We start from the raw sequence: 13,448 nt of genomic DNA, 5'->3' as shown, positions 1-13,448 counted from the left end.
ATAAGTCATGGTCTCTTTTAGTTAAATTCTCTTATAGATTCATGCTCAACTACTTACAAAAATAGGTGATCATGGGTGGACATGATAAGTGATAGCCACCAATCACAGGGGGTTGTGATTTGTGTTAGAACCGGACGGCACCTTAGAGCTCACACAGTGTGTCCCCTCGTTCTGCAAACTGCTAGTGTTGGGAAACAGAAATGAATATCAATTCGCAAAGAGGACAGCTTGTGGTTTGTTTTCTGTCTTTATCCTAGAGGCTGTTTTTTGTTTGTCCCTGGGTGTGAGTATCCTTGCGTACATTTGGGGAAACGGACACGCTGAGTAATTAAAGAACAGAAAGGTCATAGGTTAGCTCTGATTCAGGAGAATGGCTTGGTCTCACCAAACTCATTCTTCCCTATGCATTTCAATCAGGTAAGGTCAGTTCCAATGAACTTGCCAAGAAAGAATCTAGCACAGATTCCTGCCCTATATTCTAAGGTGCTCTTTATCCCATGGGAAGGAGGATCCTCAACACGAAAAATCAGAAAGCAGTGCCAGAGGTCAAACATGGGATACAGACAAAAAGTGCTAGAAGGATCCTCATGCATCTCTATGGCCTGAAGAAGGCGATTAAAATAAAGATTTTGGGTTAAATGGGGGGGGGGAGGGTAAAAAATAAAATTATATGTCACATAACATGGTTAGCATGAAAATAAGGTTTTAAAGGAAAACAAGATTCTGAAATTACTTGACAGCTTGTGTTTTTAAAGGAAAACAACAACAGAGCAGAGTTTGAAATATCAATAAGTCTTAACTCTCGTTGCTCTGTGCCCACAGTGACCACCTCCTCTGGGTTCCCTGCCCTCCCACAGCGGCAGACCTGGGGCGACAGGAACCGGGGAGAGACGGCCCAGGACAGGGGCGGAGGGGACCACAGGTTCCTTGTTTCTGGATCCAGGCTTGGGAGCTCACCCAATATCTGTCCCCATTGTAAGAGTGGCAGGGACTCTGGAGCTCTGGGGTCTCTCTCCACCTCCAAGGCACCTGTGACATATCACCTCCCCACCAGGTTCTGAACACGCTGAGAAACAAAACATAGCAGTGGCTGCTGGACGATAAAATATCAACTTTTGGGTGGGTGACTAAGTTAAAGGACATGGCTGAATGGTAAGAGCAAAATAGGTGGGGTCCTGCTCCTTAAGCTCTAGAATTAGATGCTTAAGGTAGAGGCTCCTCAAGACTGGAGGCTGCATCTGCCCCCAAGGGAGTCTCCCTCTGCCAGGAAGAGGGGACCAAGGAGGCAGTCGGGTCAGATTGATTCTTCTCGGACCTGCTCAGCAAGGCCCTCTGAGGAAAGGGAGTGGAGGCAGCAGGGGAGGTTGGAGGGGGGTGCGGGGAGATGCCTAAAACAGGGTGTCCATCTGTGGAGGAAGCATCAGTGGGGTGCGGGACAGAAGTGGTCTCCTCTGGAAACCCCGTCTGAGGCCCCAGGCACAGTTCCTTTGGGGGAGACAGGGAAGGACCTGGGGTGCCGAACAGGGGCCAACGTCCATTCTTATTCCCTCCAGTTAGCCTACCCTTCCCCCCTGATATATAAAGGGCTGTGCTCCCAGAGTGTCTCAGTAAGTCAAAACATAGAATTTGACGCATTCCAATTACTCTAGAATCACTTTAACGTCCTATCTGGTTAATGCCTGCCTGCTCCTTTCTTTTAAGATTCTAAAAGTTGTTTATAGGTGTTCATCCTAGTTTTAGGGTTTCTAGAACCTGTTTCTTTCCATATGTAATTTTACCTGAAAACTTCAGTATTTTCCTTGATGAAAGGTGGCCACCCTCATTATCAGCCATGCTTATGACTTAGCTCCCAGGTGAGATTTTAAAATAAGAGCAGATTTTTTTCCAGATAATTAGGGGTGCAGAACATTGCTTGAAGGACGTGTGCATATCTGTATATATCACTGAATATGAAATTAGTGGCGCCAGAGAAAGTCAGGGATAGGACTCCTTCCTGAGGTAAAACATAAAGAGTTATTAGGAAGATGTGCTCAGTGCTGCCTCAACCTCGGGCTGACCTTCATCTGGGCAGGGGACCACTTGCAGCTCCCAGCACTGCCCAGCCTCAGCTATAGGATGTCTCTGAGCATGGTGTGCAGGATGCAGGACTGACCTGTATGTCTGAATATGTGAATAGAGATCCAACTATGCAAAGTGATCCATCTTAGGGGTTTTTCCATTCTGTGAAAAATAAGGCCTGGCTCAGGGGTTGAGCATCCACCCATGAACCTAGAGGCCACAGTTTGATTTCCGGTCAAGGCACATGCCTGGGTTTCGGGTTCAATCCCCATTGGGGGGTGGGGGGGAGGTGTGTGGGAGACAACCCATGAATGATTCTTATCATTGATGTTTCTATCTCTCTCTCCCACTCCTTTTCTCTCTCTGAAATCAATGAAAATATATTTTAAAAAGTAAGTCACAGAATTCATTATCTTTCACACCGATAATAATACAGATAAAATATCGGTAATAAAAGTACCAGTAAAAATAATGGTGCAACATTACTGTATCCGATGCCTCTGATCCGAGCTTTACTTATGTTTTCTGCCCTGTCCATGCGGTTGGCTAAGAATGTGATCCAGTGACTCCCCCACCCCTAAGTCCAAAAACTCAGAACCTATTTTATCAGTGTAAATAATACCAATACTCAAGGATCTGTACAAAAAATTGGAAACTAAATAAATCAAAAACTTACAGGGAAAATGCAAATGTCCTAAAGTTTTCAAATTGATTAGTTTCTCTCATAAAAATTTAGAGAAAGTTCTAACTAGCTGGTAGCAAGCACAGTAATGGATTCTCCAAAGGGGAAAAAAAAAAGTGCACCTGTCCACAACATGGAGAGAAATCAAAGCTTAAAGTAAATGGGATATGATGTGAAGATTCCAAAATATCCATTTAAAATGAAACTTTAGTACAGAAGTGCTGAGTACCCATCACTGGGCACTCTGACGCTCTGCTGGACACCATGAAGAATCTGTCTGTGAGCCAATGAGGAAGTAGAGATATGGTACAAGCAGCATCCTGCCTGGCAGGTAATTGCTAGTGCATAATGCTGAAAGAAGGAACACATGGTTACCGATAAGTTAAATACATGTATGATATACAGAATTTACACATTCATGCAGTGTATTGCATATAGACACAAACCCACCCAAGGCCTTCTGGCTCCTAAGAGGGTCACAAAAGATCCATGTGTACAAATCATTTCTGCCTCATCTCCAGTAGCATACCTTTCAGTCCTTTCTCCATATACACATCAAGGAAAAGAGCTTTGTGGATTTGCAGAGAAGCAGCAGAGGATTCTGAGAAAGGCAGGGGCAGCTTAAACCAGGGACAGAATGCCAAGCAGGACCCTTGGTACATCTCAGCTTCTAACTGGTTTCCTTCTGCTTGAACTTCCTTTTTCATTTCATATAATGTGATTCTGCACACAATGTGTTTCCTTAGCTTTATTTATCCTAAAATGTCTTTATTCCACCTTCATTTTGATAAATGTTTTCATCAGTTATTCTGACTTGGTGGTCTTTAAAGATATATGTTTTGTAATTTTATTTGATTAAATCAGTTATTACTCATATTCTTGTTCCCTTTTATGTAATGTTTTTTTGTTCCTGTTTTTGCTTTGGTTGCTTTTAAGTCTTTTAATGTTTGGGTTTTTTTTTTTTTGTTTGTTTGTTTGTTTTTAGCAGTTTAACTATTTTCTGCCATAATGGGTTATTTTATATTTTTTATTTGTGGTGTGTTTTGTTTTTGGTGTTTTTTTTTTTATTTATCTTTTGGAGCTAAACTTTCTGGATTTTTGAGTGGAGGTTTTATTCAAATTTGGAAATATTCATGTATTTTTTCTCACCTATGTTCTCATTTCCTTTTGGAATTCCAACCACACATACATTAAATTATTGAATGTCCTCCCACAGGTTTTACTTCTTGATTTCCTTTGTGTAATTATCTGCACCTCACCTATTCACATGAGCCTTCATTTTTAAATTAAGTCATTAGATTATTATAATGGTGGAGTTTCATTTCTTCACTTTAATAGATTTCCCTTTGCCAGTGGTCCGCAAACTATGGCTCGCAATCCACATGCGGCTCTTTGGCCCCTTGACTGTGGCTTTTCCACAAAATACCACAGTCTGGGTGAATCTATTTGGAAGAAATGGCGTTAGAAGAAGTTTAAGTTTAAAAAATTTGGCTCTCAAAAGAAATTTCAAACCTTGTACTGTTGATATTTGGCTCTGTTGACTAATGAGTTTGCCAACCACTGCCCTATGCTATTGATAGCATTTTATTATTATTACTAATATTTGCCAATGTCTTGCTGAGAATGTGCTCTGGATTAAATTATTTTAATTGCATTAAGGAATGCACATTGTTTTTATTGAGTAGAATTCTCAACCAAGGGAGCGTGATGGCACTAGGCTGAAGGGAGTGCTTTCAAGCCTGTTCACTCCCTAGACTCCTGTTTCCATGTTTGCAGGGACCCTGGCCTCAGTCCTCAGACCCTTCTCTTCCCAGACTTCCCCACTCACCATATGATCTCATTCAATCTCATGGCTCATTCAGGGGTGGGGAACGACCAGCCCTCTTGCCATATAAAGTGCACAAAACAATCATTTGGTCTGGCCCTGCAAAGGCATTAAGAGTGAGTTAGTTAAATATTTGACCAAACATAGCAGGCTAATTTTTAAGCTGATAATTTTGCACAGTCCGAAAATGATGTGATACATATCCTCATGGCCTTTGGCAGAAAAGAGGTTTCCCACCCGGCTTAAAATAATGGCCACAATGTCCTCACCAGTTTAGTTCAGTGACAGCCTGCAGACTCAAGGGTCCCAGGTTTGATTCAGATCAAGGGCATGTACCTTGGTTTCAGGCTTATCTCCAGTGGGGAGTGTGCAGGAGGCAGCTGATCGATGTTTCTCTCTTATCGATGTTTCTAATTCTCTATCCCCTTCCCTTCCTCTCTGTAAAAATTCAATAAAATATATATATTTTTTTAAAAAATAATGGCCACAAGCTGATTCCATCTCCAACCCAGACCTCTCCCTAACTCCAGATCTATGGAATCTCACTGCCAATTTGACACCAGTACTTAGATACCTCTTGGGCCTCTCAAACTTGACAGTTACCTGTAAAACTCATGCTCCTCCTGTCTTCTGCATTTTGATTTGCAGCATTTCCATTTTCTTAATTGTTCAGTCCAAGCATCTTGATGCCTCTGTAACTACGCTTTTTCTCTAGTCCATCAGCAAAGTCTAGTAGCTTTTGAGTTTCAAATGCATCTAGGCCCTGACCACTTCTCACCATGGTCTCTGCTCCCTCACTGACCCACCCTTGGGTTATAGCCTCCTTCCCTACTCCCGTCCCTAGCCCACTGCAGTCAGTGCCTAACATAGCAGCCAGAGGATCCTGTCAGAGGTAAACCACATCAGGTCATTTCCCTAGTGGCTTCCTATCTCAGGGTAAAAGTCAAAGTCCAGTGTGACCTAAAAGGCCCTACATGAGCTGACTCACTTTGCTATTTCTCCTCGTCTCCTCTTGTTTCCACTCATTCTTTCTCCTCTTTCCCACTTGGCTGTTGTTAAACATGTCAAGCAGCCACCCCACCCCTGCCCCCACCTCTTTTGCTTTTCCCGCTGCCAGGTGTATCCACACAGCACCTTCATTTCCTTCTGACCTTTCTTTTAAAATCACCTCCTAGTGAGCACCACCACCCTCCCCCCCGCATGCACTGTCTCTAAAATGTCAACATCCTCCCGTACTCTCCCATACCCGCATTGTGTTATATGCCCATTCCCTTCTCTTATTCTCTAGAGTGCATTACTGTACGTTTGTACATTTTACCTAATTTCCTCATCTGTTGTCTTTCTCCCCACAATTGAGTGAAAGTTAATGAGATCAGGGATATCTATCATATTAATTATTGTATCCCTAGTGTTTCTATTAATGTCTGGTACCTACTGGGTGTTTTGTAGATATTTTTTGAGTAAATAAATGAGGGATAGAGCTAGGCTACAAGTTTACCTGTTGCCAGTAGATGCCACTCTCTAAACATATTCCCACATGTGACTGTTTTGGTTCCAGCTTCATCTGCAGAATGGAAGTTAAACATGTGCAGTAATTACTGTGTAATTTGAAAGTTTTCTGGTTGAAATCACATTTGTAAACAGTCTGTAGGCATGGCAGATTACACAGCTGTGGCAGGACCCTCATTCAGATCAGTGCTGTTGTGATCCCTGCATATAATGTGCACATCTCCTGAAAGCTGCATGTGGCTATCAAAATATTTAAACAGTGGGGGAGAGCCGCTATCCTTCTACGAACGAAGACCTGCTGGAAATAAACAAATGTAGCGTTAATCTGACCATCTGTAATCCAAAGTCTCAGCTGGGTTCAGCTGACCATCCCTGTGCCTGTATTACCCATACATCCTGTTTCCCTTCTTGCTTCTTTGAAAAGGAGATGTCAAGGAAGGAAAGAGGAAATTTTATATTCTGAGGATGCATGTTAGTAATTCATATCAGTATAATAATCTGTATTTTAACAATTGCTTTTTAAATTATATTTTATGCAGGGCAACATAACTATTTATGTGCCGGAAGAAATGATTGCATCATTGATAAGATTCGACGGAAGAATTGTCCTGCCTGCAGACTTCAGAAATGTCTTCAAGCCGGAATGAATTTGGGAGGTAAGTTTTGTGTTTGCAGTTCAGTAAAAATTGTTAGTTTGTAATATAATACCCCTAGACTCTATGTACTCCCAAAATTTAAGATGATCTGACATAGAGCAAAGATTTCCAAAACTCTAACAAGTTCTATATTCATGCGAAACATTTTTGGAGAAAACCATGTCTTAACAGGAATTAAAAAGAAGTATGTCATGTGGCCTTGGTTCTAGTGATGTTTTCAAACCTGAGTTTGCCAAGGTTTCAAGAACAGGGTGCATAACCAAAACAAAAATGAATGACACTTTATATAGTATTGTAGCTAACAGTTTTTGTTACCACATCTGCTTTAAATAACACATACATGTGATAACATTAGCCAGATAGGAATACATTCCTAAATCCTGAAGGAAATGTAATAAAGGAAGACTTATATGAGCAAAACTTTAAAATGTTATAGGAGCTCACCAAACAAAGGTGGGGAGAAGGGCAAAGATTTGAACCAAACATAAAAGTACACACGTTCATGGATGTTATTCAGCATATAATGGTATCAGTTTTCCCTAAATTAATTTATAAATATAACACAATCCTAGCAGAAATATTAATTGATGATTCTAAGTTTCTAAAGGACAGCCAGAAAAATTCTGGAAAATAAAAATAATGAGGGCAACTAGCTCTCACAAATTGTTAAACATTTGATACTGCTACAGTAATTATTTGTTTACTGATTGTCAAATCAACAGAAAGTCAAGAAATAGATCCAAATTATATGAGAATTTTGTGTATAATGGAGCATTTCAGATCAGTGGGGAAAGGGTAGACTATTCAACAGAAGTTATCGTGACAACTGGGAAGCCATCTGGAAAACAAAGTTGAATCTAAACTCTTACTATCCACCAAAATAAATTCTGGGTATTTCAAAGATTTGAACTTTGAAATATAACTATAGAATTACTAAAAGAAAACATGGATTTTAAAAATATATATTCTCCAAGTAGAGAAGACCTTTCTAAGCATCTAATAAACGCATAAGCTATAAAGAAAAGAATCGAAGAAATCACCAATAATGGCAAGTCAAATATTATTGCAAATAGTGGCTGGTCCAGAGAGGCGCAGGCCAGTTAAGAGGCAGAATGCCTGCTTGGGAACCCTTGTTCTACCACTTTCTAACCATGTAACCTCAGGCAAGTTACCAGGTTTCTATGTTTCCTCATCTACCACTTGCATCAATCACATCGGTGGTGTGACGGGCGATGGTAATGTCCATTGCAATTTCCATAGCACTTTCACACAGTATGCAGAAGACAGTATTGCCCCATGCTGTGGTGATGGTAAACATCATGTGTTTAGGGAAGTTAAGTGACTTGCCCTAACATGCCCAGCCAGTAAGGTGCTGAAGCTGGGTGGTGGATCTATGGGCTCCTGGTCTGGTGTTTCTGGTATACCACAGAGCTCCCTTCTGGTAATACCCAAATCACTGCAGGTGTGGCACAAAAGATTGCCTTCTGGGGCAGGTGACTGGGGACCAGAAGAGGTTAATACTTTACGATCTGAATAGCACAATTGTACAGCCACCGGGGTTGCAAAAGAAACTTTAAATCAAGTTTGTCAGGTCTAACATCTGTATTTAAACACACACAACTACACTAGGAAGATATTTTTAAAATATCTGCATGTAATTTTATATAACTCTACAAATATTATGTAACCTATTGATGTGAAAGGTATACACTACCATTAATTATAAAATGAAGCTACTATTGGTGACTATAAGAAAATACTTATAATTCCTGTCTCATACGGTTGTCTTAAGGATGAACTAAGTCAATACATAACTTTGAGAACAGGGTTTCTCAGCCTGTACGCTGCTGACGTTTTTGGACGGGAAGTGTTTGTGTGGGGAGCTGTCCTGTGCAGTGTAGGTGTTTGTCAGCACCCCTGGTCTCTACATATTAGATGCCAGTGGTAATAATAAAAAATGTCTTCAAACCCGACTGAATGTCCCGTGGTGGCATTGAGACCCACTGGTTTAATAATCCTTGTAAACAAGAGGCTCAGTGCATGAAATTCATGCTCGGGTGCGGACCCTAGGCTTGGCTGGCAATCGAAGCACAAGTGTATGGCGTGGAAGGGCAGGTCCTACCTGACCTCTGGACCCTGGGAAGCACCTGGGTCCCTGGACCCTGGGAAGCATGCCCCCCCTCCGACCGAGTCATGGCACCCCAGTCTCCACGTGGAGATGTGGTGAGCACGGCCGAACACCATGGGCCAGGGCGCAACCTGGGCCTCTGGGCCACCCAGTGGCACTGCACAGAAGCCGGATGGGCAGTGGGCTCTCTCTCGGCCAGCCTCGCTGGCTGCTATAGCCTGGCTCACCCAGAAGAGGCCACGTGAGTCCTGGCATCCCGGGGGAGGGTAGCAGGGGGAGTGAGAGCAAGCTCCAAGAACACCTGAATTCTCACCACACCTCCGTTCCCATCATCCCCACCCCCAGATAGCCAGTGAAAGGTCGCAGCTCCCCGCCCGCCCAGGTGCGGAGGGAGGTTGGTTGCCGCCACCCACACCCAGTTCCCCATCCTAGCCCAGGGCCCGGCCCTGATTGAATGATCAGGACCTGCCAACCACTGGTCACTGTCTGCAGGCGATACACAATCAGGCCACCGCTCATACTTGCCTTGGCCTGGCACTGCCTGCTCACCTGCTCCACTATCCTGCCAGGTTCACACTCTCATCAGGGCCCATAGGGGGGGTCACACTCTCATCAGGGCCCATAGGGGTCAGCAGTGCCTTCACTGCTGCAGCTTTGCTGAAGCCCGCCATGTTCTAGGTCGCCCCCTGGTGGTCAGCACACATCATAGCGAGCAATTGAACTGGTGGAACTCCCCATTGAGGGGACTATTTGCATATTAGGCTTTTATTAGATAGGATACGTTTAAGCAGCATTTCATTGTTGAATATTCTTTCTCTCTAGAACACATGTGTCAAACACAAGGCCCGCGGGCCAAATCCGTCCCGCCAGGCCTTGCAATGTGGCCCGCACTGCGCTGTCATCACTGCACTCCGCTGCGTTTCCATCACAATGACAGTTTATGACTGTTCAGTAAACCATTCGGCCCGCGATTTAGGCTGGATTTTAGATTTTGGCCCCTTCTCTGATTGAGTTCGACACCCCTACTCTAGAATATACATTCCACCAGGAGAGGGCTTTTTATCGGTTTTGTTCATTGCTTTATCTCCAGTGCCTGAGAGAGTGCCTGGCATACAGTGCTGTTTAGTAGCTAACTGTTGCGTAAACGAACAAGTAGCTGGTATTTTTGAGGGCTGCCATGTTCTGAGCACACTGCTAAGCCCTTTGTGTGTGTCATGCCTCTTAAGCTTCCCAGCAACACTGTGCCATACATCCTATTCATCTGTCCGTGTCAGAGGGGGCTCATGGAGGCACTGAGAGGTTCGAGAGCTGGCCAAGGCCACAAACCAAGGAGTGGCAGAGCCAGAACCCAAATCTCCGCTCCCACACCAAAGCGCACACCCCCGTCACTGCTGCACACCACAGACCCACTCTCTGCAGATGAGCCTTTCACACATACACAGCCCAGGTTATCTATGAACTGGTGTCCACACTGATTGTAAGAGAGGTCTGATCAGATGTGATACAGTACCACATGGCCTGTTGTTGGTTTCTGTACATGTGGGTTATGTTTGGTGGGTTTTAGTAAATCATTTTAATAGAGAGAAAGCTCACTTTGAGTACTTGAGGTCATTTAAATTAGTGAGTCAAAACGGACAGAGTGGAAATTAATATTTATGAAAGTAGTATTTTCTTTACGGTCAAGTTATAATTTAACCACTTCTGGTTCACAGATTAAATAATTAACTTTTACTAATTATCCAGTTGCAATAACATACATTATAACTTTCTTTTTCCTTTATCCCTTATTCTGAAGCCTCTCTTTTAGTTTCCAGTTAGGCCAAAGGAAATGTTAGCCATTGTATTACTTTTTTTTTTAATGCAATGGTTAACCTTTTAATGCAAAGTGATTTTTAAAATTAAAAAAAAATTAATTAAATTAAAACCTCTTCAGACATATTACAGGATCACCCCAGCTTTCCCAGCAAAGCAGAGCTGGCCAGTCCCTTCTCATCCAGCCCTCTTCCCTGCCACCTCGGGTGGGGGGGGGGGGGAAGGCAGATGACCACCCATATACTGGGGCTCCCAGAGCAGGATTAGCCACACCCTTCTGAAGACTTCAGGGTACCCAACACTTTAAAATGCTATTTGCCCTTTGCTGCCAGCTGGTTAGAGTGTAACCCTGCCCATGCTCCCAAAGCAGGCTCTCCTTTAGGAAGTGGAGGCAGAGCAAAGGGCGATCCGTTTGTATTCCTCAGAGAATAAAGCCATAAATGGGCCTCTTCCCTTTTGTCTAGATGCACTCCCTCCCTCCCACCACAAGTACTCTTCTTTTTCTTCAAAAATCCTGCTGAGCTTTAGGCCACATAGAAAGGAAAATATAGCAGGAGATGTGAGCATGTCAACAGAGAAATGGAAAGGAAAATAGCAGCTTTTCTGGCCCCAAGCTGGGCCTGCCATTCTTAACCTCAGCCCCTATTAGGAGATCTAAAAAAAGTCCTGGTTCTATATGCAGGAGCATTTACCCCCTTCTCCAAAGGAAGGAGCCGCTTTATTGTTACATGCCAGTGTCCTGAAGAGCATGATCTAGTCGTGTCTTTCAAAGATTCTCCTAAAAAATATAAAGCATAGCCTGAAAGCTAAGTGGCCCTCGGATCAAAAATGAGTCCTTTAGTGTGTTTCCAGCTTGTCTGCACTTTGCCCATAGGATTTAGAGGGATCTTAAAGGTGTTTTCTTCTACTCCAAGCCTCCCATTTCACAGATAAGAAACTTGGAATTCAAGATCCTATCACTAGAGACCTGAAAAATGCATTGTAGTCATGGTGACAGGATAATTGCTGGACTTACTGCACTGTTAAGTATAGAAAGGTGGAATCACTATATCATACACCTGAAACTAATGTAATATTGTATACTAACTATACTTAATTTTTTTAAAAAAAATTTATAAAGGACTTTAATTCAATCATCTTTCCATTTTTTTCAAAGCACCTCCCCATGTCTCATTTTTCACTATTCTAAGAAATCCATTTTTACATTTCTTTAATGAAGATTCTAAAATATTAAAATCTTGCTTCCTGTAGCTTTAAAAAATGTAGACTTCAAAACCGCATGATAATCCTAATTCTGGTTCCAGTGTACTTCCATCACACACCTGCAGCTTTCCTTAATCCCAGCAACCACTTTTACTCAGTTTACTGGGAGCCTTTCAGCAGGGGTGGGGAACATTTTTCCTGCCAACGGCCATCTGGATATTTATAATATCATTCCCAGGCCATTCAAAATTTTCAACTTAAAAAATTAGCCTGCTGTAGTTGGTCAAGCATTTAATGAATTCACCCCTAATGCCTTGGCAGGGCCAGGCCAAATGATTTCTCGGGCCTTACACAGCCTTCGGGCAGAAAGTTCCCCACTTTATTTGTTGGGTAGCCAGATCAGGTCTACCGTTTCCTCTTGGAATGGAACATGTCATGTGGAAAGAGAAAAGGATCTCGGATGCAGGAAGGAGTAGCAACAGGGGACCTCCTGGTCGCTTTTTGGGAGGCAGAGAAAAGGCAACTGGGTTAAAAATTGAAGGATCAGAAAGCTAAAATGCTAGGAGTCATTCAAAAAAAGATACTCTTGTGCATTACTAACAAGAACAGAACCAAAGAGAGGAAAATATTTAGATTAAAGGTCATCAACATAATGCAGTTATTAATCAGCCAATAAAATCACAGCAATGAAAATTCATAACAACATAGAATACTTCCTGAAAAACTAGTAATGAAAAATTAGTATGCAGAATTATTTTGGTTATGCTGTGACTACAACTATATGTGAAGAAATAGATTCATGCGAGTCAAAAGACGAGAAAGAAATGTTAAAATACACAAAATGATAGTGTTAGTGAGGATTATGGACAAGGCTTTTCTCTCTTTTCTAGTTTGTGAATAATATGAACATATTTTATAACAAAATTTAAAGAAAAGAGAGTTTGTAATTTTGGACAAATGGAAAAGGAAACAAGCTAACTAATAGTGCTGCTGAAACTTAAAAAAAAAATTAGAAAAAGTAAAGAATTAGACATCCAAGTATCCAAAAGAGTTGTTTTTCCCAAACAGGAAGGAGTCGGGGGAGAGGAGGGAATAAATGACCAAGACATCAGTAAATCCCCTGCTGGGAAGTGCTTTAAAAACTGAAATGAAGAAGTAAGTGAAAAACAAATGACCCAGAGACCAAAGAGTGACAGAGTCATGACTTACACACCAAGCCCAGAGAGAAGGATCTTTTTACTTGAAATTGGCTTTATCTGCCAGCATCTTGCTATAACTGGTTGGCTTGGTCACCTGCAAAACTCAGGCAGTGCAGGTCTGGTGAGAGAAATTACAAGATCAACTCTGGTGAGAACATAGGTTTAATATCAGAAATCAAATAAGAAAAATAATTTTTGTATTTCTAAGGGTCTCTTGAGGCTGGATATACAGTAATCTGTAGAAGTTTAGAAAGCCCAAGTGTAATGACTTTTATGAAGAAATACCATTCCCCAGGTATTTTTTCTTCCTTTCATTCCTCTCACTTCTAGGCAGTAAGAATTTCAGTGGGACTTCTGAGCAGTGAAGAGGAGGGGG

The 13,448-nt window shown here is 42.2% G+C and overlaps 1 protein-coding gene across 7 annotated transcripts in view; it reads left to right on the top strand.

Moving 5' to 3' along the window:
- Positions 1 to 13,448, top strand: part of NR3C2 (nuclear receptor subfamily 3 group C member 2) — a 286,816-nt gene that overhangs the window by 196,474 nt on the left and 76,894 nt on the right. For all 7 annotated transcript variants that reach the window (XM_045576264.1, XM_045576263.1, XM_045576265.1 and 4 more), the window contains one exon: positions 6,614 to 6,730. In XM_045576264.1, the coding sequence (XP_045432220.1) occupies positions 6,614 to 6,730 (117 nt within the window). The remainder of the gene's footprint in view (positions 1 to 6,613; positions 6,731 to 13,448) is intronic.

Source organism: Pipistrellus kuhlii, unplaced genomic scaffold, assembly GCF_014108245.1.
Source record: "Pipistrellus kuhlii isolate mPipKuh1 unplaced genomic scaffold, mPipKuh1.p scaffold_m20_p_8, whole genome shotgun sequence".
Classification (NCBI taxonomy): domain Eukaryota; kingdom Metazoa; phylum Chordata; class Mammalia; order Chiroptera; family Vespertilionidae; genus Pipistrellus; species Pipistrellus kuhlii.
This window is presented reverse-complemented; position numbering and strand designations above follow the sequence as displayed.